General features: G+C 36.4%; 1 protein-coding gene, 1 long non-coding RNA gene and 1 pseudogene across 7 annotated transcripts in view; 2 read left to right on the top strand and 1 right to left on the bottom strand.

The window, feature by feature from the left end:
• Nucleotides 1-1,133: 1,133 nt before the first annotated feature.
• Nucleotides 1,134-25,765, bottom strand: part of P4HA1 (prolyl 4-hydroxylase subunit alpha 1) — a 94,475-nt gene continuing 69,843 nt past the window's right edge. For all 6 annotated transcript variants that reach the window (XM_060406654.1, XM_060406655.1, XM_060406657.1 and 3 more), the window contains 6 exons: nt 20,926-21,029; nt 11,030-11,079; nt 7,825-7,890; nt 4,305-4,373; nt 3,714-3,810; nt 1,134-2,224 (listed from right to left, as the gene is read on the bottom strand). In XM_060406654.1, coding sequence (XP_060262637.1) covers nt 2,154-2,224; nt 3,714-3,810; nt 4,305-4,373; nt 7,825-7,890; nt 11,030-11,079; nt 20,926-21,029 — 457 coding nt within the window. In that variant the 3' untranslated portion in view covers nt 1,134-2,153. The remainder of the gene's footprint in view (nt 2,225-3,713; nt 3,811-4,304; nt 4,374-7,824; nt 7,891-11,029; nt 11,080-20,925; nt 21,030-25,765) is intronic.
• LOC106990702 (large ribosomal subunit protein eL21-like) lies at nt 4,518-5,157 on the top strand (annotated as a pseudogene).
• The window catches only part of LOC132658647 (uncharacterized), a 28,702-nt gene continuing 9,358 nt past the window's right edge, over nt 6,422-25,765 (top strand). Inside the window, exon 1 of the long non-coding RNA XR_009598539.1 lies at nt 6,422-6,617. This is a non-coding gene — a long non-coding RNA (uncharacterized LOC132658647). The remainder of the gene's footprint in view (nt 6,618-25,765) is intronic.

Genomic DNA, 25,765 nt, shown 5'->3' on the forward strand with positions numbered 1-25,765 from the left:
AAAGTCATTTCATTGTCTTTTGAAACAATCCTACTAGTTACGACATTTACTTACCCTGAATGAGTGTTCTGGTGAACTCTCCCGTTCACTCCTGTCAACTTGATTGATACTGGTGATAATTCTATGGGAGTTTCATCGTTCATTAACTTTAACCAGTCTTAAAGGATGGACAATTAGGGTTGGTGAGGAAACTACATTTTCCATGATAGCTCTAGCTCTCATTTATTTTAAAGTTCACCATAAAAAAAAAAACTGCAAAGTTTTACACTGGATTTTTTTTTCTTCTTTGCATTTATAAAGAAAAATAGCTGGTAATTATAAAACTTGGGAGGTTTCTGTAAGACCTAACTAACACTGAAAGGAGTTTACCAATTCCTGTGTGGGGATTTGGGATTAAATATAATGAAACTGTTAAGATTATGGAATATATCACTTCCTTTCAAAAAAGGTATTTTTTATTCTACTAGCTAAAACACATGTGGCAATAAAGGTTATATCCGTTCTTTGAACCCCCATTTATTTCTACAATTTTGAATTTACATTGCTTCCATCTAAAAAAGATTTTTAAAAAATCATCTGTGGTCAGAAAAAATCTGAGTAGGTTAATGAATTTAATTCTCAACTTCTTACTAAAATACTTGTAGTGGAATAAAGGATAGGTAGAAGAAAGAAACTTCAGTTTACTTTTTACCAATTGTTTTTGAATACCCTGTTTCCCAGAGAATTAACCAAATTCCTATTTGAATACTGTGTGAAGGATAAAGAGCCCTTGAATGAACTAGGATTCACCATAAGAAATGTAAAGGTTAGCTTAAAGGGTCAAATAACATACTTCCTTATGTTTAGAGCTTTCTGCTAACACACCATATATCTGAATAAAATAAAGTCTTACATAACATTATTGCAAAAATTCCATAACCATAGTATTAAAGATCAGAGCTCCCTTTGAAGGTAACGTATTTGATTACATATCTGAAGGTTTAGAAAGCCTACATTTTCTACCATAACAATGAGACTTTAGAATGAATGAACATCAAGAATAAGTCTAGGTCCTAAATAAAAAGAAATAACCTGTTATTGCAATAGCATACATTCACATTCAAATATGAAAAATACCACACAGAAAACAGAAACATTTTTAAAAAAAGGTTTAAGATCATAAATAGGTTATTGTCACAACACATTTCAGAATTGAAGAAACAAACATTTTGACTGTTTAGGAAAAACTTTTTTTTTTTTTTATCAATCCCCTCATCATTGGAAGAACTTGTACATTTTAAAATTTCCAGTCTCCTAAGGCACAATATTTATTTAATCTGAATGCCAACATCATCATCCCCTACTGTCTATAGCTGGAATAAGAGGCAAGGAATTAGCACTAAGGAAAACAACAAAAATTTTTGGACAAAATCATGAGTCATTTAAGAAAAAGAAGAAACAGATGAAGTCATGATCATTTCTGTTAAGAAGGCCAAAACTTTTAATGTAGGACCTTCTGTTAAAATTTTTTTTTAATCAAAGTATTTTAACTCAAATTTAATTCACCACAGAGGAGCTATGAAAGGAGCACATTGGTAAAAATAATACTTTAAAAAGGACTTGGGAGAAGAAAAAATCTACTTAGAAAACATAGGGGCAAACGTTAAACTGAACCGAGTTTAGAGGGCTAATTTATTCCTAGTCGTCAGGCAGATCCAGAAGAAAGCTAAGACTAGGTAAACATAGTACCTAGGTATACACTGTAAGGCATCTGTTCCTTAATCAGATGGACCATTTTAGTTCACCACCCACCAACAGAGATATACTGAAATATTATAATCAGATGCTTGACTTGAATTTTTTTTTCCAACCAAAAAAATTTTTTTTAAATATAAAGGTAAAAGTTCCTCATTTTTAACCCTGCCTTTTTGTCCTCTGTGATACTAACTGAACTTTAAGGTTTTTCATATGTACAATGTGATGATTTAGTGTTACTTTTAAAAGAAAAAAACCCCCACAAAGTTAGTGATTGTCCACAGATGAAACACGGGATGAGGTTCATGACTGAATCAATCACGGAGTGTTAGTCAATTGTAAACTCTTGAAAGTTAAGACTGGGAATTGTGTGTATCAGACACATTAGAGTACAACAGGAGAGAAAGAAAGTTCATTTGTCATTCCAATTCTGACAAGGTGCATGGTCTTCGAAACTCCTGTCCACGTTCATGGAGCCATTTATTGGATACTGTGAAAGAACAAAATATATTAATGTATCCTGCTATCTAACTAGTATTGAATTAACTTCTTCTAAGATATAGCTCTATCATGAAGTTTCAACATGGGTTAAAAAATTCAAGACCAAAACCAGACAAAGATGCACGCTACTAAGGCTATCTTTCAAGAACTTCACTAAATGATGGAGATACAGAAGATTTTATATGTACGTACATTTGAGAATCTGTAAATGTACGTTTCTTGAAGTTTCTAATGTTCAATCTAAGGCTTGTGATGTGGGTATGTGTTAGTCACCCAGTCATGTCTGACTTTGTGACACCATAAACTGTAGCCCACCAGGCCCCTCTGTCCATGGAATTCTTCAGGCAAGAATACTGGAGTGGATTGCCATTTCCTTCTCCAGGGGATCTTCCTGACCCAAGGATCAAACCCTGGATCTCCTGCATTGCAGGCAGATTCATTACCATCTGAGCTACTAGGGAAGCGATATAGATATACACAGAACAAAACACTGTTTTACCTGCTCACAAAATACAACTTCTAATACAAAGACATTTAAAAGATGAACATAAAGTCTCCATGCTAAAGGACGAACTCTATGATTAATTTCTATTATGTGCTCATTAAGTTTCCTGTGTTCCAAGATACTGTTTAATATACCCCAAAAGGAATTAATTTCCTTCTTCTCCTATATTATAGAACATGGCATCAACATGTATAAAATATCTAAACTAACTCTTACTAATTCCTTACTAATTCTTAACTAGTCTGTTACCTTTCTTAACCTGTGTAGCCAATCTTCCATTCATTAAACCCTGTCATTTTCTCCTTCTTTGATCTCTTCAATCTGTTCACTGCTCTCCAAATCATCTGCAGCTGCCTTAGTCCAGCCTTTTATCATCACCCACTTAAGACAACAGGAAATAGCCTTCTAAACTCATCTCTCCTGTGCTAGCCTCTCTTTATTCTAGTCCAGTGGTTCACAAATAGAAACATCACTTCTTTTAAATCTTTGAAGTGTGGCCAAGTGACACATACTAAAATAGTTATGGGGTTAAATGAATCTTTATTAAGATAATCTTACCCATTTCTATTCCCTTTTTTTAACTTGGCCAGTTCTATACTTGCATGACCCTTGAGAGTACCTCTCCAGCCTCATACGAGTCCTGGCCCTGGTCCCTAACATGCTTGGAAAACAACTGCTTATCTTCAAGAGCAAACAAAAATTAAAACTTCAAAGAAGCCTCCCTAAATGTAAGTAGTTACTGTCTTCTGTTTACATCTGTGTATTATCATATACTACATTATATTCTACCCACTAATGTGTCTGAGACAACTGTGAATCCCATGAGAGGAAGATATTGTCTAACTTAATTTTGAGTCCATTAGTGTTTCTCAGAGTAACAAGTAGAACTAGTATTTAAAATGTCATAAAAAATAATTCCAAAATAAGAGACCAAAATCATAAATTCTATTCAGAGACTACAGGAAATATTTACCCCATTTGTTTCCAACCAGCACTGGACAGGCTGCATGCCGTGTACTATAATCTCCTTCTCCACTGGCAAACAGATTATACCAGAAAACAGCAGTTCCCTGAGGAGAACAATACAAAATTATTCCCAAATAAAGTATGAGGTTATCACTTTTACAGTAATTAAAATTTCCTGTTTTATGGAAATAATTCCCCATGGCAGCACTATATCTCCTCTAATAGAATTCTGAAAGGATGACATAACTTAGAAAATTTTGGCAATGACATGAAAACATTAACATCAGAGTTGCTTAACAAAGAAGTGTGTTTGCCAAAGCTAACACATCTTATAAATAGCAAGCATCATATGGAACCCATTTTAAAAATGAAAACTTCTAAATACTAATCCCTGGTTGTTCATACCTCTGGGTACCCATGGTAAATTGTACAAAAAAAAAAAGTAAAGATTTTCCTATAGATAATGTATTCCTTAAGTATACTACCTTTTAAAATGTTATTTATTTTTATAGATAAGTAACTATAGGTATCTCTCTTCCTGAGGGTAAAAAAAAAAAACAGAGAAACACCCCCAGCTAAAATGACAAATCAAGCTTACCTTTTTGGGCCAAACACTAGCTCCTACTTCAGGAAAAACGGTGGCTCCTCCTGCTAACACATCACTCATCTAATAAGAGACGACAGAGTATTATCAAAAGCGCTGGTGGAATAAAATTAAACATGCCCCTTTCGGCTGGAACCTCCATCTTCCAACTAAGGACCATGCATGTCTCCTGCTGCTTCCCATCTCTCCCCTGGCCCATCAGGCTAATTCACCAAAACGACCAAAACTACAAAGGGCAAAAGGAGGATCACCCACTACGTGTTCTCTAGGCCTCTCAGAAAACATGGAGTTCTTCCTTTGGCCACATACATGCGAATCTACAAGAAGGGTGATATTATAGATACCAAGGGAATGGGTATTGTTCAAAAAGGAATGCCCCACAAATGTTACCATGCCAAAACTGGGAGAGCCTACAGTGTTACCCAGCATGCTGTTGGCATCACTGTAAACAAACAAGGATAAGATTCTTGCCAAAACAATTAATTTGCCAAGATAGATTCCTGAAACGTGTGAAGGAAAATGATCAGAAAAAGAAGGAAACCAAAGAGAAAGGGACTTGAGTTCAGCTGAAATACCAGCCTATTCCACCCAGAGAAGCACACTTCATGAGGACCAATGGAAAGGAACCCAAACTGCTGGAGCCCATTCCCTATGAATTCATGGCCTGATGGGTGTAAAAATAAAGATCTAAACTGTACAAATGTTTCTCTTAATTGAGGTGTTGTGTTCGAATTCAGTGGGTGATGTGTTTTCAAATTTAGTGTTTTTTCTTCCTGAAAGATGTAACAGTTTGTTGTTCAGTATGTTCCACTGGTTAATAAACTGCCAGATATTAAAAAAAAATAAACATGCTACTGTGAGATAGATATGATACTGAATACTAGAATGAGAATACCTGCACTTCTAATTACATAGATGGCTTGGTGCATGCTGGTCAGTTTTTAAAAAACAAGATGCCATTTGGGTTTACATACATAAAAGCAAAAGAAAGATAAAGTCAGCAAGGGAGATTGGAAAAGGATTTGGGAGATAGCTATTTCTTTTATAGACAGAGGTAAAAAGAGAGGATTTAAAACTGACAAATTGAGTAACATAAGGGTATAAATATGTATTATATAGCACCAGAATATCACCTCCATGGGGGTAGGAATTTTCACCTGTTTTAATTATTGAGCTTCAGTGTCTAAAATGGTACCTCAAAATAGTAGGTATTCAAGATATATTTAAATAAGTGAATTCAAACAAAATAGAAATAAACACTAAGAGAAAAGTAATAAACTACAACCAGTTTTGTCATTTCTCATGTAGGGTATCAACACACGGTAAAAATTAGAAAATTAAGAGATTTATAAAGTTATAGTCTTAAAGGTAAACCAGAATAAAAACACAAATCTTCCAAATAAATTGAAGAAGTACATGCACAAAATGAGGCAAAGGAAACACAGATCATAGAATGAAGATTTTTTTCAAAAAAATAAGGAAGTATAATGTAGTGTGTCATCAAGCAAAATCCATCTATATGCTATAGTCAGTGATATATAGGCAAATGCTGTACCAAGCCACCAGGGAAGCTGTACCAAAGAAAACAGAGTCTGACCTCAATATCAAACAGTTTAAAGTCAAAGGCACTGAGTGATATAAAGAAGTGCATTTTGCTGTGATACATGTATAATCAGCATCAAAGACCTGATCGCTCTTAAGCAATGAAAAGTTAACTTTGGAGAAATTTAAACTTTGTGTTATGGGCCCATCTGGGAAGAGCATTCAAATAGTGGGAAAAAATGAAAACTAATTAATAAAAATGCCATATCTAACTAAAGGGAGGCATAATTAATATATAGTCTAAATAGATTATTTGTAACTAACATTTATGAATACTGGACCAGATAATACAGCATCGTGTATGCCTGCTTTTATGAAACAAATACAGCCAAAAGCAAATGCTTAATGGCTCTTAAAAATCTGAAAAGATGCTCAACCTCTCTAATAAGAGAAATGCAAATTAAAACCACAATAACTGCTAGTCTGATGAAGTAAAAGATGTACAGATCAAAAGTTTGACAAGCATCACACTCAAAGATGGTATATAAATTAGTACAAGTCTACAGATCTCACCTCTAGAAAATATACAAAGACTTCACAACATGAATTTTTGCATAATGTTATCAGCTTCTCCCCTGGTTTTCCCTCTATCATTCTTAATTTATCTTATACATCTTAAATCCTTTTTTTATGGTGTCTTAGATCCTTCTGCAAACCAGATGGAGTTGTGAGAGGGATGAGGAGAGCAATCAGGAGAGTGACAAGGTAGGTTGGATAGAGGGAAAGAGGTCTGTTAAAAAAAAAAAAAAGGAGGGAAAGAAGAATGATCAGAAAAAAACTGGGCAAAAGACAAACAGAAGGGAGCAGGGAGCAAGGAAGAAAGAAACCAGATGGAGTAGGGAGACACAGATCTGGTAGGGAGTGAAATAAAATAGGTAACAAAAAGATTCAGTTTCATATAAATCAAAGGAGGATAGGGGATGGAAATAACAATGAAATAAGCAAAACTAAGTCAATGTAAAATACATCTTTTAAAGTTAATGAAGGTTACAACACTGTAGGAGACTGTACTTGCTAAATCTAATATACCCCAATATGTCCTGTCCCATGTGTTCTTTTTACATGACAGGGGCATGCTTCTTGAGTGGTAGAATCTATGTCTATGTTCCTTCCTTCTTGAAGCATGGCAGACATCTATAATGGCCTCAATTAATAAAATACAGCAGAAGTGATACTATTTGACTTCGGAGCATGGCTAATAAAAATGTCACATACTGCCTTTTGCGGGAGGATACTTGCCCTTAGAATCCAGTCACCATGCTGTGAGGAAGCCCAGGCCAAAAGTCAGTATTTTGGTCAGCTTCAATCTCAATCTTCAAGGTGACCCCAAGTGCTAGCCATCATGAGAGATTCAGAGCAAGAACCATGAATAAAGCCCAATCTCACCACCATGATAGGTAAAAATCAAATTATTAATTTAAACCATTCAGTTTTGGCATGATTTGTTATGCAGCAATAGATAACTGGGGCAAATATTATATGATCAAAGCTTGGTTTTTCTATATGTATCAATAGATAAACAATTTTTTAAAAGATCATACTGTTTTGAAACTAATGAACAATGTGAGAATGGTTACCCTTGAGGAAAGGGCTTCTAGGGTGCTGTAATGTACTATTTCTTGGTCTGAGTGCTGAATACACTAGATATGTTCACTTTGTGAAAATTTATCAAGTTAATACCTATGATTTGTACATTTTTCTGATATGATCATTTTAACTTTCTTCCTCAGGCTGTAGTAAGTACACTCTGAAAAATCGATAAATGAAAAAAAAAATCTTAACCCTCTTTACTCAGTTGTAAGAAACATTCAACTAAGATGTTAAGAGCTAACCAAAGCAAACATCTAAACACATTAAAATAAGTCATGTGATCAAATCCCAACTTAAAATGAAAATTTTAGCTATAACTTACATAAAACAGCCATGTAGCAATTCTATTTCCTGTCCCCAGCTCTTTGAAAGCATCTGGCTCATCTTTCTGTGAATAAAATGCAATTGAGTGATGTAAAATTCAGTAATGCACATTCTCCACAGGCAAGTAAACATCAGTAACATGCTGAACAGTATGCTAAAAATAGCCCCTAAAGGTTCCTTTGTAATATCCAGTGCACTATATACAAAAGGCTCTCAAATATTTGTTGACTGTTGATTCAACTAGTACACTGAATACTTTTGATAAGACCATTTGGGGGGAAAAACAGATGTGTTAGTCTATACAATGAAAACCAATATCTACTATCCACAGATTGTTTAAAAAATTAACAACTATAGTTTTAGCTTCCAAACAAGCAAGACATGAGAGACTTTCAGCCCCATTCATTAAATCAATTCTCTGCGGGTAAAAAAACTAACTTTGAGATTTACTTTGAACTCATGATCCATTCAAATATTCACACTGCTACTATTCCTGTCTTTTGATCGTCAGCACTTTAATCTGGCTAGAAAACATACATCTGGCTATTTAAAGCTAATAAAATACAGAATAGTCTCTTGGCATTTTTTCAAAAAAAAAAAGTATTTTATTTTTCATACAGAAATTTCTACACATTCCTGTGTCATATCCTCAATATGTCCCTTCAGTTCAGTTCAGTCGCTCAGTTGTGTCTGACTCTTTGGGACCCCATGAATCGAAGCACGCCAGGCCTCCCTGTCCATCACCATCTCCCGGAGTTCACTCAGACTCACGTCCATCGAGTCAGTGATGCCATCCAGCCATCTCATCCTCTGTCGTCCCCTTCTCCTCCTGCCCCCAATCCCTCCCAGCATCAGAGTCTTTTCCAATGAGTCAACTCTTCGCATGAGGTGGCCAAAGTACTGGAGTTTCAGCTTTAGCATCATTCCTTCCAGAGAAATCCCAGGGCTGATCTCCTTCAGAATGGACTGGTTAGATCTCCTTGCAGTCCAAGGGATTCTCAAGAGTCTTCTCCAACACCACAGTTCAAAAGCATCAATTCTTCAGCGCAGCCTTCTTCACAGTCCAACTCTCACATCCATACATGACTACTAGAAAAACCATAGCCTTGACTAGACAGACCTTAGTCGGCAAAGTAACATCTCTGCTTTTGAATATGCTATCTAGGTTGGTCATAACTTTTCTTCCAAGGAGTAAGCGTCTTTTAATTTCAAGGCTGCAGTCACCATCTGCAGTGATTTTGGAGCCCCCAAAAATATGTCCCTTAATAGCCTTCAAAGGATGAATGACTAAACTGGTATTTCCATACCACGAGAAACTACTCAGCAATAAAAAGAAACACCCTATCAATATGTTCTGCAAAAACATGGATGAATCTCAAGGGAATTATGCTGAGTGAAAAGAAACCATCTTAAAAGGATGCATGCTGTATATAACATTTATACAACATTTATGAAATAACAATTACCATAAAGAACAGATTAATGATTACCAGCAGTTATGGATAGCAGAAGGGTATGTGGAGCTACAGAGTAGTATACAAGGGAGTCTTACAGTGATGGTGCAGTTATGTATCCTGACCTGTGCTGGTAGTTACACAAAGCTACACGTGTAATAAAACTATATACATATATACACGAGAGCCAGTATAACTGGTGAAACATGAATAAGCTCTGTTGCTTGTGCCAATGCCAATTTTCTGGTTTTAATAATGAACTATAGTTACGCAAGATGTTAACACTGAAGAAGGCTGAGTGAAGGGTGCATGGGATCTTCCTGTACATTTTTTGGGGGAAACTTCCTAGGAGTCTCTAATTATTTCAAAATACAAACCTAAGAAAAAAAGTTTAGTTACATTAATGTCAGAACTTAAACTGTAGTCTTTCACATCATCCAAGATCCTAAGACATTTTTCAGTAATTGAAAATAGAAGGAAAATAGACTAAAAATATATTCTTTGCTAGCCTATACACAGAAAGTATCTAGGATTTTAGGATTAAGTCAGTCAAGGAATATAACACATTAACAGACTGCGTTTTCTTTCCAAAGAATATACTCTTATTTTAAAATGGTAATAGATCAAGAAGTTGATTAGAATACTTGGCACATTTCTTAGAATTCATGTAATTATAATAAAGCTTAAATTAAGATTTGGTAATGATATAATTCATAGCCTAATATGTTAAAATTAATTTAAAAGGTTAAATACTTAAGCAAGAGTACTTGGGAAAGGATGGCTTTTTAACAAACTGCTTTAATATTAGTTTTCCTCCAGTCTCTGCATCTATTTTTTTTTTCTTTCAAAATATATTCCTGTAATTCCTGCAGATTTACTGGCCAATTCACCATAGCTGTCTCTAATCTGTTTAACTTTATCCACTAAATTTAAAATTTCAAAAAATTTTTCAACCTGAAGATTCTATTTCAGTTAAATCATTTTGAGAATGTAAAAATAAAAGACAAAAATGAATCAAGTGTTGTATAGTTATTTTATATTCTATATCTGATCACTGAGGTATCAACACCCTGGGGGCACCTAATAGCTGTTGCAGGCCTATGCTTTCAAACTGCCCAAAGAAGCTTCCCATAATACATCTTACTCAAGCCAGGATGCAAAAGGAAACTCCTGAACTGTCCTGACTCAAAGCAGATGATTTTCTAGGTCATCCTTTCTTTCTCTGAAGGTGTATGCCTTTAGAGATTTAGGTTTTATGCAGGGATCTCAGGTCAGTAGCCTACATTTATGTAGGTCCTCTCACAGAGCTGTTAATCTTCAAAGCTCTCCATTCCTGGAGGTATATGCCTTCAGCCTCAGCCTTTTTGCTTCCTTTTAACTCTCTAATTTTAGTCTCTAGATTTTCTTTGTTCAGTTTGCCTTTGAGAACTTCCTTTACTTTCCCCAAAGCTCAGCAATGCATTTAAAAGTATCCTAAATTCTTTTCCATGTCTCTAGTTGTTTCTTACTGCTAAAATGTGTAGAGTATCTATCCCACCATGCTTCTACAAATGAGCTACAAATCTCTTCCACAAATGAGCTACAAATCTCTTATAAAATAAGCTATGAATTTATAATACTAAAATAACAGAATTAACATGTCATGCCTAAGCTTCAGCAGAACTCCTACATTCTCCATTATTTTTGTTTACTTACCTGTGCAAAATCAAAATGGGGTCCTACATTCTCCATTTTTTTTTGTTTACTTACCCGTGCAAAATCAAAATGGGGTTCATACTGTCCTCCAACTCCATAATTTGCTACCTGCATGAGAAACAAGGCATGATAAAAGAACTATCAAGATTACTATTCAAAAAAATCTAAGTCCCATTTGATCTCTTATATATCACAGTTAGGTACTTCTAAATAAATGAGAAGCAAAGCATTTTTTTTTAAATCAGTGAGAGTTTCTAAGAAATCAAGGATGAAAAACTAAGAGATGTTATACGCTATTTTAGAATCTTAGTTAATATGCTTTTCTTTAGCAAATGTTTGGAACACATGATTTTCCTAATACACAACAAACTTTTATTTTTAGAATTAGTTTTCTAAACTTAGAATTTCACAATTTTTATTATTGTCAGTAAACACTTTCCTTGAGAATTTAAATTAAGATGCATGTTTCCCAAAGCCCCAAATACTGGCAAATTCCCAATCTACTTTAATGAAATCCCCTTTGGATATGTATCTTTTCCCTACTTAAGTAAAAAAGGGAAGAAGTAAACACTAATTTAATTATTCCTGTTGCAAGGCCCTGACAACTTCATTTGGATGTGACAATGTCCCAGTGAGAAGCAGCAAAAGAAAATAAGAAAAATATTTGGTTTGGGTTCACGGTCCAGATTTCTTAGTTAAAATACAGCATATGTAACTTTGGATACAATCAGTTTTCTTGTTTGTAAAATAAAGATAATGTTAACTACCTCTTTTCACCCTAATATAACAAAATGCTAGCAAAATGAAGGGAAAATGTGAGCTAAAGAGCACTGTTGATAAAATGAGTACATAACTAAAACTTTGCTCACAGCAAAGTCCAAGTCTTATGTAAATTATTATTACTGTGGATAATTTACTTCTTATGTTGTAGACACCTTGGTTTGGATCAGACTATTCAGTCAGAAATATCAAGTAGCCTGAAAGAGCCTGTGACGGTTAAGCAGGTAAGAATAAATACAAATTAGGAAAGAAAAGACACATCATAGCTTTTATTTTTTTAATAATCAAATGAGTAACAAGGAAGTTGTAGATGACCATGGAGTAAATTATAACTTACTTAGGCAAACTTAAATATAGGCAGTCCTGTTTTGCACAGTTCTAAAATGCGCACATCTCAGATATCATGGTTTAGCTAACCATTAACACTAGACCCCCAATAGCACAGTGGACATTTCAGTTACCATATTACATTAACTGTGAGTAATTATATACAATACCGCAGTAATTACTATCAGTCAGTTCAGTTCAGTTCAGTCACTCAGTCATGTCAGACTCTTTGCAACCCCATGAATTGCAGCACGCCAGGCCTCCCTGTCCATCGCCAACTCCCGGAGTTCACCAAAACCCACGTCCTTTGAGTTGGTGATGCCATCCAGCCATTTCATCCTCTGTCGTCCTCTTTTCCTCCTGCCCACAATCCCTCCCAGCATCAGAGTCTTTTCCAATGAGTCAACTCTTCGCATGAGGTGGTCAGCGTACTGGAGTTTCAGCTTTAGCATCATTCCTTCCAAAGAACATCCAGGACTGATCTCCTTTAGAATGGACTGGTTGGATCTCCTTGCAGTCCATGGGACTCTCAAGAGTCTTCTCCAACATCACAGTTCAAAAGCATCAATTCTTCGGTGCTCAGCTTTTCTTATAATCCAACTTTCACATCCATACGTGACCACAGGAAAAACTATAGCCTTGACTAGATGGACCTTTGTTGACAAGGTCTCTGCTTTTTAATATGCTGTCTAGGTTGGTCGTAACTTTCCTTCCAAGGAGTAAGCGTCTTTTAATTTCATGGCTGCAATCACCATCTGCAGTGATTTTGGAGCCCCCAAAAATAAAGTCTGACACTGTTTCCCCATCTATTTCCCATGAAGTGATGGGACCAAATGCCATGATTTTAGTTTTCTGAATGTTGAGCTTTAAGCCAACTTTTTCACTCTCACTTTCATCAAGAGCCTCTTTAGTTCTTTCTCGCTTTCTGCCATAGGGTGGTGTCCTCTGCATATCTGACGTTATTGATATTTCTCCCAGCAATCTTGATTCCAGCTTGTGCTTCTTCGAGCCCAGTGTTTCTCATGATGTACTCTACATATAATTTAAATAAGCAGGGTGACAATATACAGCCTTGACGTACTCCTTTTCCTATGTGGAACCAGCCTGTTGTTCCATGTCCAGTTCTCACTGCTGCTTCCTGACCTGCATACAGATTTCTCAAGAGGCAGGTCAGGTGGTCTGGTATTCCCATCTCTTTCAGAATTTTCCACAGTTTATTGTGATCCACACAGTCAATGGCTTTGGCATAGTCAATCAAGCAGAAATAGATGTTTTTCTGGAACTCTCCTGCTTTTTCAATGATCCAGCAGATGTTGGCAATTTGATCTCTGGTTACTCTGCTTTTTCTAAAACCAGCTTGAACATCTGGAAGTTCACAGTTCACGTATTGCTGAAGCCTGGCTTGGAGAATTTTGAGCATTACTTTACTAACATGAGATGAGTGCAACTGTGCGGTAGTTTGAGCATTCTTTGGCATTGCCTTTCTTTGGGATTGGAATGAAAACTGACCTTTTCCAGTCCTGTGGCCACTGCTGAGTTTTCCAAATTTGCTGGCATATTGAGTGCAGCACTTTCACAGCATCATCTTTTAGGATTTGAAATAGCTCAACTGCAATTCCATCACCTCCACTAGCTTTGTTCGTATTGATGCTTTCTAAGGCCCACTTGACTTCACATTCCAGGATGTCTGGCTCTAGGTAAGTGATCACACCGTCATGATTATCTTGGTCGTGAAGATCTTTTTTGTACAGTTCTTCTGTGTATTCTTGCCACCTCTTCTTAATATCTTCTGCTTCTGTTAGGTCCCTACCATTTCTGTCCTTTATCGAGCCCATCTTTGCATGAAATGTTCCCTTGGTATCTCTAATTTTCTTGAAGAGATCTCTAGTCTTTCCCATTCTGTTGTTTTCCTCTATTTCTTTACATTGCTTGCTATATATAGTAGCAAATATTGCTACTAGCTCTTCAATCCACAAATTACTACATAAATAACAGCGATGCAACATGACCAATGACCAACCACTTCTTTAAAGTATCAATGATTGGCCACTGCATATCTGTTATTCAGTTCTTGTACAGACAGCAAAGCGTATGCCTCCTCATTCTTCAGTAAAAATCTATGTGATATTTTACAATAATAGACAATTAGAAGAAATTGGCCAACAAAGGTAACTGCAGCAGAGAAATGGAAAGCAATAATGCTGTAACTGAAATTGAAATCAAACTGAAATAGACTTGGTTCTGAGACAAGATGGGAAAAGATGAGTAGGACCTGAGCTCACCTCTCTCACAATGCGACTGATAGGGATTAATCTCCAAAATACACAAACAGCTCACACAGCTCAGTATAAAAAAATAAACCCTAACAAAAAATGGGCAGACAATCTAAATAGATGTTTTTCCAAAGAAGACATACAGATGACAGAAAATCACATGAAAAAAATGCTCAACATCACTAATTATTCAGTTCAGTTCAGTCGCTTAGTTGTGTCTTTGTGACCCCATGAATCGTAGCATGCCAGGCCTCCCTGTCCATCACCAACTCCCGGAGTTCACTTAGGCTCACGTCCATCAAGTCACTGATGCCATTCAGCCATCTCATCCTCTGTCGTCCCCTTCTCCTGCCCCCAATCCCTCCCAGCATCAGAGTCTTTTCCAGTGAGTCAACTCTTCGCATGAGGTGGCCAACATACTGGAGTTTCAGCTTTAGCATCATTCCTTCCAAAGAAATCCCAGGGCTGATCTCCTTCAGAATGGACTGGTTGGATCTCCTTGCAGTCCAAGGGACTCTCAAGAGTCTTCTCCAACACCACAGTTCAAAAGCATGCATATCAAAACTATGAGATATTACCTCACAAGGGTCAGAATGACCATCATCAAAAAGTCTAGAAACAAAAAATGCTGGAGAGGGTGTGCAGAAAGGAGAAACTTCCTCCACTGCTGGTGGGAATGTAAACTGACAGAGCCACTACAGAGAACAGTACGGAGGTTCCTTAAAAAACGAAAAACAGAGCTTTCATCTAATTCAGCAATCCCACTCCTGGGCATATATCCAGAGAAAACCATAATTCTAAAAGATACATGCACCCCGATGTTCACTGCAGCACTATTTGCAACAGCTAAGACGTTTAGGAAGCAACCTAAATGTCCACTCACAGAGGAATAGACAAGGATGTGGTATATACTTATCAATAGACTATTACTTAGCCATAAAAAGGAATGAAATAATTCCATTTGCAACAACATAGAGATTGTTATACTAAGTAAGTCAGAGAAAGACAAATATCGTTTGGTCACTTATATGATAAAATGATACAAATGAACTTACTTACAAAACAGAAACCAGACTCAGAGAACAAGCGTATGGTCGGGGGTGGGGGAAAGACTAAAAGAAAGGGACAGATAGGGAGCTTGGGATGGACATAAACACACTGCTATATTCAAAACGGATAACCAACAAGGACCAAGATGGGAGGGGAGTTTGGGGGAGACCGTGCGTGCGCACGCACTTAGCTGTATCTGACTCTTTGTGACCCCAGGGACTGCTGCCCACCAGGCTCTTTTGTCCATGGAATTCTCCAGGGAAGAATCCTGGAATGGGCTGTCATTTCCTCCTCCAGGGGATCTTCCCAACCTAGGAACTGAACCCACATCTCCCACACAGGCAGGCAAATTCTTTATCAGTGTGCCATCTTGGGGGGAATGGATACATGTATATGTATGGCTGAGTCCTTTCGATGTTCACCTAAAACTATCACAACATTGTTAATCAACTATACTCCAATACAAACTACAAAATTTAGAAAAAAAAAAAAAAAACACAAAAAAACAGACTTATGGTTACCAAAGCAGAAAGGTAGCAGGGAGGGATAAATTAGGAACCTGGGATTAACATACACATACTAGTTAATATGAGGCTTCCCAGGTGGCGCAGTGGTAAAGAATCTGCCTAGGGGATTTATGACTGAGCAGTGTGTACACACACACTACTGTATATAAAACAGATATAGTAAGGACCTACTATACAGCACAAGGAATTCTACTCAATGCTCCATAATAACCTACAGGGGAAAGAATCTGAAAAAGAATACATATATACAGATATGTATAACTAAATCACTTTGCAGTATGCCTGACACTAACACAAATTGTAAATCAACTATACTTCAATATGAAAAAGAAAACTCATGCTGATCCCCCCACAAATCAAGCTAAAATGCAGATGAAGAATAAAAGGCTGACAAGGAAAATGTTTCCAACTTTTGCTGTTTGAGAAACTCTAGATACGCAGTCAGAGGAATATGGTGAAGGTCAGAAGAATTTTGTTGGAGGTAAACTTATTAACATAAAGAAAGTGATCATGATGAAAAGAATGAAGATATATTGGAGGAAGTGACTGGAAAATAATCATCAATAAAAGATCTCTCAGAGATATTTAACAACATTAAAGGCAGAAAGGATAAAACACTAAAAGCTGAACCAAACTTTGAAGCAGGACAATTTACAAAGAAAAAGATTCTCGCTCTGTATCACAAGTTTCACAATGAGAAGAAAGAAAACTACTGTTGATAAGTGCTTGAAGAAGTGAAGTGAAGTCAAGTCGCTCAGTCGTGTCTGACTCTTTGCAACCCCGTGGACTGTAGCCCACCAGGCTCCCCCATCCATGGGATTCTCCAGGCAAGAACACTGGAGTGGGTTGCCATTTCCTTCTCTAGGGGATCTTGCTGACCCAGGGATCGAACCCAGGTCTCCTGCATTGCAGGCAGATGCTTTAACCTCTGAGCCACCAGGGAAGCCCCTGGTAGCGCTTCAGTTCAGTTCAGTTCAGTCGTGTCTGACTCTTTGCGACCCCATGAGCTGCAGCACACCAGGCCTCCCTGTCCATCACCACCTCCTGGAGTTTCCGATTTGGAACCAGTCTGTTGTTCCATGTCCAGTTCTAACTGATGCTTCCTGACCTGCATATAGGTTTCTCAAGAGGCAGGTCAGGTGGTCTGTATTCCCATCTCTTTCAGAATTTTCCACAGTTTATTGTGATCCACACAGTCAAAGGCTTTGGCATAGTCAAAAGTCATAAGTGCTTACAAAGATTTAAAACACTGTAATCCTCAATATTTCTAATATTTTAAATTACTGAGACAATTCAATACTGAAGACTAGTTTTCAACAAATGATGCTGGTACAATTGCCTATATAACCACATGAAAAGAATGAAGTTGGGCCTCTACCTTATATCATATATAAAAATGACTCAACATGGATCAAAGACCTGAGTGTAAGAAAGAATACCATGAAAGTTATAGGAAAAACCACAGGTGTAGATCTTTATGTCCTTGGATTAGGCAATGGTTTCTTCTGACACCTTAAGCAAAAGCAACCAAAAAAAGACATATCAGACTTCATAGAAATTAAAATTTTTTGCCAAAGGACACCATCAAGAAAGTGAAAGACATCTCAGAGAATGGGAGAAAATATTTGCAAACCATACACTTAATATGGATCCAGTATTCAGAACATATGAACAACACTTATAACTCAATAAAAGACAAATAACTCCATTTAAAAAATAGGCAAAGGATTTGAATAGAAATTTTTTTCATAGATATAAAAATAGATAATAAGCTCATGAAAAGATACTCAACATCATTAGCAATCAGTTCCGTTCAGTCACTCAGTTGTGTCCGACTCTTTGTGACCCATGAATCCCAGCACGCCAGGCCTCCCTGTCCATCACCAACTCCCGGCGTTAACCCAAACTCATGTCCATTGAGTCGGTGATGCCATCCAGCCATCTCATCCTCTGTTGTCCCCTTCTCCTCCTGCCCTCAATCTTTCCCAACATCAGGGTCTTTTCAAATGAGTCAGCTCTTCGCATCAGGTAGCCAAAGTATTGGAGTTTCAGCTTCAACATCAGTCCTTCCAATGAACACCAAGGACTGATCTCCTTTAGGATGGACTGGTTGGATCTCCTGGCAGTCCAAGGGGCTCTCAAGAGTCTTCTCCAACACCACACTTCAAAAGCATCAATTCTTTGGTGCTCAGCTTTCTTTATAGTCCAGCTCTCACATCCATACATGACTACTGGAAAACCATAGCCTTGACTAGATGGACCTTTGTTGGCAAAGTAATGTCTCTGCTTTTTAATATGCTGTCTAGGTTGGTCATGACTTTCCTTCCAAAGAATAAGCATCTTTTAATTTCATGGCTACAATCACCATCTGCAGTGATTTTGGAGCCGCCCAAAATAAAGTAAGCCATTGTTTCCTCATCACTTTGCCAAGAAGTGACAGAACTGGATGCCATGATCTTAGTTTTCTGAATGTTGAGCTTTAAGCCAACTTTTTCACTCTTTAGTTCTTCTTCACTTTCTGCCATAAGGTATGCCATCTGCATATCTGAGGTATTGATATTTCTCCAGCAATCTTGATTCCAGCTTGTGATTCTTCCAGCCCAGCGTTTCTCATGAAATACTCTGCATTTAAGATAAATAAGCAGGGTGACAATATATAGCCTTGACGTACTCCTTTTCCTGTTTGGAACCAGTCTGTTGTTCAGTGTCCAGTTCTAACTGTTGCTTCCTGACCTGCATACAGGTTTCTCAAGAGGCAGGTCAGGTGGTCTGGTATTCCAATCTCTTTCAGAATTTTCCAGTTTATTGTTATCCACACAGTCAAAGGCTTTGACATGGTCAATAAAGCAGAAATAGATGTTTTCTGGAACTCTCTTGCTTTTTCAATGATCCAGTGGATGTTGGCAATTTGATCTATGCCTTTTCTAAAACCAGCTTGAACATCTAGAAGTTCATGGTTCACGTATTGTTGACGCCTGAGCTGGAGAATTTTGAGCATTACTTTACTAGCATGTGAGATGACTGCAATTGTGTGGTAGTTTGAACATTCTTTGGCAACATTCTTTGGATTGTCTTGCTTTGGGATTGGAATGAAAACTGACCTTTTCCAGTCCTGTGGCCACTGCTGAGTTTTCCAAATTTGCTGACATATTGAGCACCACACTTTCACAGCATCACCTTTTAGGATTTGAAATAGCTCAACTGCAATTCCATCACCTCCACTAGCTTTGTTCGTAGTGATGCTTTCTAAGGCCCACTTGACTTCACATTCCAGGATGTCTGGCTCTAGGTGAGTGTTCACACCATCGTGATTATCCAGGTCGTGAAGACCTTTTTTGTACAGTTCTTCTGTGTATTCTTGCCACCTCTTCTTAATATCTTCTGCTTCTGTTAGGTCCCTACCATTTCTGTCCTTTATTGAGCCCATCTTTGCATGAAATGTTCCCTTGGTATCTCTAATTTTCTTGAAGAGATCTCTAGTCTTTCCCATTCTATTGTTTTCCTCTATTTCTTTGCATTGATCACTGAGGAAGGCTTTCTTATCTCTCCTTGCTATTCTTTGGAACTCGGCATTCAAATGGGTGTATCTTTCCTTTTCTCCTTTGTTTTTCGCTTCTCTTCTTTTCACAGCTATTTGTAAGGCCTCCTCAGATATCCATTTTGCTTTTTCGCATTTTTTTTTTTTTGGGGATGGCCTTGATCCCTGTCTCCTGTACAATGTCACGAACCTCCATCCATAGTTCATCAGGCACTCTATCAGATCTAGTCCCTTATATCTATTTCTCACTTCCACTGTATAATCATAAGGGATTTGATTTAGGTCATACCTGAATGGTCTAGTGGTTTTCCAGAGAAATGCAAATAAAAACCATAATGAAATAGCATTTCAAACATATTAGAATAACCTTAATTTTTAAAAATGGGCAAGAACAAGTGTTGGCAAAGATGTGACAAAAATGGAACCCTGTACATTGCCAGTGGGATCGTAAAAGCACTTGGCCATTTGGGAAAACAGTTTGTCAGCTCCTCAAATATTAAGGATAACACATGACGCAGCACACTTCCTTAAGTAGATATGTACCCAAGAGGAATTTAAATGTTGTCTGTTCAAATATTTGTAGACAAATGTTTAGTCATAATATACAGAGTGGAAACAAATGTTCTTCAACTGATAAATAAAATGTGGTATATCCAACAAGAGAGTATTATTCAGACAAGAAAAAGCATGAAGTGCTGATTCATGCTACAACAAATATATAGCTTAAAAACATTGTTAAGTGAAATAACCCAAATATACCAAACCACATATTGTATTACTCCATTTATATGAAATATCTAGAATAGGCAAATTCATAGAAAGTAGAGAAGCAGTTGCCAGGCGCACTAGAGCAAGGGAATGGAGAGTTATTACTTAAATGGAGTTTCTTTTGATGTGATGAAAATAGTGGTGATGATGTACAACCATGTGAATACTAAAATCAGGTAAATTTTATGGTAGATGAATAGAAAACAGAAAGAAAAAATTATTTATGCAAAACAGTGTACTAATATTAGTATTACATATTTTTCATTTCCCTAGAAATTTATACTCAACAGTAAGAGTTTTTAATGTTTTGAGAAAAAATTTTAAAGGTCTTAGGACAATTTCAAGTTTTCCCACTGATTATTAAGATCGGTGTACATGGTTTCACTATATATTCACTTTTACAGTCACAAAGTATATTGTGAATTGAATACTGTCGGTACAGTGACAGAAAAATCTCATCTGAAGCATCTTTAAAAAAAAATTTTTTTTAACTTTTTATTTTGTATTGGAGTATAGCCAATTAATAGTGTTGTGATAATTTGAGATGGATAGCAAAGGGACTCAGCCATGCATATACATGTATCCATTCTTACCCAAACTCCCCTCCCCTCCAAGCTGCCACATAACATTGAGCAGAGTTCTCTATGTGCAGCATCTTTTGAAGAAGTTTAAGAATAATGGGATTACCTACCTGTAACTCCTCTGCTGTGGAGACATCTAGTCCTGTTAGATCTTGGATTCTCATATTAATTCGTGACACCACAGGGTTTTCATAGCCAGACAGCCAGGCACTAAAAACATGAAGAAAATACTAGTTTTACTGATTAAGTTTCAATACATAAAGGCCATTTTAAAAGCCATAATATACAGCCATAATATTATGGTGTTATCTATAATCACTTAGTTGATTTGCTTCTTTGATATGGTTTTTACTGATGTTAAAGGATGTTACATTCAACAGCTGGAGGTTGGAAAGGGAAAAAATTAATATCATTTATTACAGAGTTTTCATGAAAACAGGTGGGTTAATGTAAGAAGGCTATAAAGGACTATCTACACTGAGAATTTCTTGTTAATTTTGAAAAATATATATATACCAAACAAATATATATGTAAAACTGAAAACAACTGTCCCTTCTAGGTAAGGTATAGGAACTGGCCAGGGTGGAGGTTAGGGATTTTAGCTTGATTTATATAATGCTAATACTTTATAAGGAAAATAATTCATGTACTGATTGTATAAATGAAAAAGTTTTTAAAAGATACCCAGCACACACAGTAGGATGGCTATAATCAAAAAGATGGACAACAACAAGTGTTGGTGATGATGTGAAGTAATCAGAACCCTCATATATTACTGGTAGGAATGTAAACTAGTGCAGTACTCTGGAAAACACTTTGGCAGTTCCTCAAATTGTTAAACATAGAGTGACCTAGTAATTCCATGCCTCAGTTTGTTATCCAAGAGAAATTAAAATGTGTGTTCATACCAAAACTTGTGCACAAATGTTCACAGTAGCATTGTTAATGGCAAAAAAGTGGAAATAATCCAAATGTCCATCAACTGATGGGCAGATACATAAAATGTGATATATCCATAAGATGGATTATTGTGTCATGAAAAGGAAGTACTGATACATACCACAACATGGATGAACCATTATGTTAAAGATAAATCAGACACAAAAGGTCACACATTGTGATTCCATTTACATGAAATGTCCAGGTAAATCTATAGAGAGTAGATTAGTGGTTGCCAGGGGAAGGGGGAATTAAGGAATGGTTGCTAATGGGTACAGGATTTCCTTTTGGGTGGTGAAAATGTTCTGGAATTAGATAATGGTGATGACTGCACAGCTAAAAAGACTGAAAACCACTGAACTGTACACTTTAAAGGATGAATTTTATGGTATGGAAATTATAGTTAAATAAAACGGTACTGCAGAATTCAACCCTCTCCTTTATGTAGGCTTTTTTCCCGTCTAACAGACTTTTTCTTTCTTCACTTCTCTCATCAAGCTATGGTCCATCATTTCTACAGCATCAGCAGTTTTTTTTAGTAGTGCCATGGCTGCAAGATCTTAGTTTCCCAAACAGGGACTGAACTCATGCCACCTGCAATGGAAGCGTGGCGTCCATTGGACCACCAGGGAAGTCCTTCAACAGCATTCTTGATAAAAGCCTAAATTCAACTCTTTGGCAAAAAGACAATCCTGAATGAATTTCTTTTCTCCAAGCTTATACCTGTATTACCAAATTCTACTGGAGAAAATAATGAAATAAGGCAAATACATTCCACTAAAAATTCATGAACGCTAACTCTAAATGGGCCTTACCCTCTCCTTTATTCTGAACGCCAGCCTACCCATGACTTCCCCTTCACTCAGTGAACAACATATCTCCTACTTAGAAGACAAAACAGAAACCATACAATCTGTTCCTGATACACAGTTCATTCTAGTTCATTCCAGTTCCAAGAGATTTCTCTCCATTATCTAAGGCCAATCCTTCGCCTTAGATTCTATTATCTCCTGCCATTTCAGGAATCATGAATCATTGATTAGCCCTTCTCTCTCTCACATAATCAACATTCATTCTCAGTAATTCCTCCCACAGATTTTAACAGTGCTTAAGACTCTGCCATTAAACAAATAAGCAAAAATTTCAAATTCTTTTCCTCAATTCTTTCTCTCTCCAGCTACCAACTTCTTTCTCCTCCCTCTTCAGGTCAACCTTTTCACAGACTCACTTCCCAAACCATTCCAATCTAGATTTAATCTCTATCACTCCATCGAAACTGCTCTTGCTAACATCACCCATAATCCTACTGTTATTAAATCTAACAAGATTTTCTGATTTTTCTCAGTTATTTGGGCTTTTAGTAAAGTTTCACAATGTTCATCCCTCTTGAAACTCTTCTCCTCGCTCATGCATTCTCCAGGTATTCCTTGCTTACTAACTCTTTAGCCTGAAGACTCCTGTTATCAAGAACACCTTCACTTTTACCATTTTAGCAAACTATCAGTCTAATCTTTCACTTTATGGTTTTAGAATTGTAAAAGCTTGTTATAGTCAACATTATAATATGCTTGTTTACTTAACAAGACTATAACAAATTGTTATAGTCAACAAATGGTTCTGGGACACAGGATAACCATGTGCAAAAGAAAGAAGATGAACCCCCTACCTCATTCACATTATAATAAAAAAAAAATTAACTCAGAAGGGATTAAAGATCTAAATATAAGAGCTAAAATTACAAAACTTTTTGGAAAAAAACACAATGTGTATCTCTGTGACCTTAGTCATTGTTTTAGCTATGCCCCCGAAAGTAGAAACAACAACAAACAGGACATCATCAAAATAAGCTGTATTTCAAAAGACTTGAATTTCAGAACAGCATTATTCATAATAGCCAAAAAGTAGAAATAACCCAAATATCTATCAAAAGATAGATAAAATGTGGCATATCTATACAAAAGAATATTGCTCAACCATACCCTGAAAACATGCTAAGCAAAAGAAGCCAGACACTAAAAGGTCACGTTTATGATTCCATTTACACAAAATATTCAGGATAGGCAAATCCATTAAAAACAGAAAGTAGATTAGTGGTTGCCCAGGGTTGGGGCAGGTAGGGGATTAAGGATTGGGTAGTTATGGCTGAGGAGTATAAACCTTACCTTTGGGGTAATGAAAATGTTCTAAAATTAACTGTGGTGATGGAGGCACAATTCTCTATACTAAAAACCACTGACTTATACACTTCAAATGGGTGAAATGTATGGTATATAGTTCAATAAAGCTGTTTTGGGGGGACACCAAGCAGCTTGCAGGATCTTAGTTCTCCAACCAGGGGCTGAACCCATGCCTCCTGGATTGGGAGCTCGAAGTCTTAACCACTGGACTGCAAGGCAAGTCCCTCAATAAAGCTATTTTTTAAAGAAATATTTATTATAAAAATTTTGAAGAGTATAAAAGTATATGAAGTCCCTTTCCTAGTCTCAAAACACTACTAACAAATAGATATATATCCTCTCAATAGCTTTTCCCTGTGTGTAAACAAACTTACTGAGAGAATTAAAAAAAAAAAAATCCACCCTTCAACCTTACACCTTAATATACACATATACTTTTTTCTCCCTAAAAATACTTCTGACATGTTTCCCAGTTAATACACATAATGCTACCTCATTTTTAAAAAAATTATTGTGGTAAAAAATATACAACATAAAATTAACCATTTTAACCACTTTTAAGAGTGCAATTCAGGGGTGTTAAATACATTCACAAAGTTGCACAAGCATCACCACTCTGTATTTCCAAACTTTTTTCTCCATCCCACACTGAAATTCTGTATACTCTGAAACAACAATTTGCCACTTCCTTCTCCTCCCAGTCCTGGGTAACCTCTAGTCCACTTTTTGTCTGTATGAATTTGCCTATTCTAGATACCTCCTGTAAGTGGAATCATACCATATTTGTCCTTTTGTGCCTGGCTTATTTCACTTAATATAATATCCTCAAAGTTCATCCATGTTACAGCATGTATCAGAATTTCAATCCTTCTAAAGGCTGAATACAGTCCATAATTTGTTAATAGCACATTTTATTTATCCATTCATCCACTAATAGATGCTTGAATTGCCTCTACCTGTTGACTATCATGAATAAGGCTGTTATGAACATGGATGTACAAGTAATCGGTTTGAGACCTCTTTTCAATCTGGGGGATATATACCTAGAAGTGGCATTTCTAGATCATATCATAATCCCATGTTCGACTTTGTGAGGAACTGCCAGCCTGTTTTCCACAGCAACTATACCACTTTACGTTTCAATTTGTCACCTTTTTTTAATTACTGCTTTTTATTTTTAATATTAAAATTATCTTTAATTCCAAGATGACCACAAAGGTCTGTCAATAAAGCACTGGTTAAAAAAGGTTGTTCCTAATTTTTCTCTATTACAAACAATATTATAACAAATTTCTGTATGCATTTTGCATACTTCTGTAAATATCTCTGTAGGATAATTTCCTAGATGTGGAGATACTACATGAGTTTTACATTTTGATAAATGATATCAAATTGCCCTCCAAAAATATTTGTGACTTATACTTCTATCAACTGTTTATGAGTGCCCATTTCATAAAATGCTTGACAGTATCAATCTTTTTAATCTTTGCCAATCTTAGAGGCAAAAATACTTTAATTGTTTAAATTTTTTAAAAGTTTTAATTTGCACTTCTCGCTATATCATACACTATCTTAATAGAAGGCTTAGAAATTAAGCCTTAGATGACAGACAGTCACTGATAACCACAGCTTTAAAAGAAACTGCTATAGTCACTGGAGAGGAAAATGAGTTCTACCTACATAGGAGGTTATTTCACTTAATGTGACTTTTATATGAAACCTCTCCAAAATATAGTAAGATTCTCCTAAGCTGGAGAATACATTTAAACCATTTTATTCATCCCATCCTTAAAAGCATTGCTGCTAATCTGTCTTCAGGAACATTATTG

The sequence above is a fragment of the Ovis aries genome, chromosome 25 (genome assembly GCF_016772045.2).
Source record: "Ovis aries strain OAR_USU_Benz2616 breed Rambouillet chromosome 25, ARS-UI_Ramb_v3.0, whole genome shotgun sequence".
NCBI classification, from domain to species: domain Eukaryota; kingdom Metazoa; phylum Chordata; class Mammalia; order Artiodactyla; family Bovidae; genus Ovis; species Ovis aries.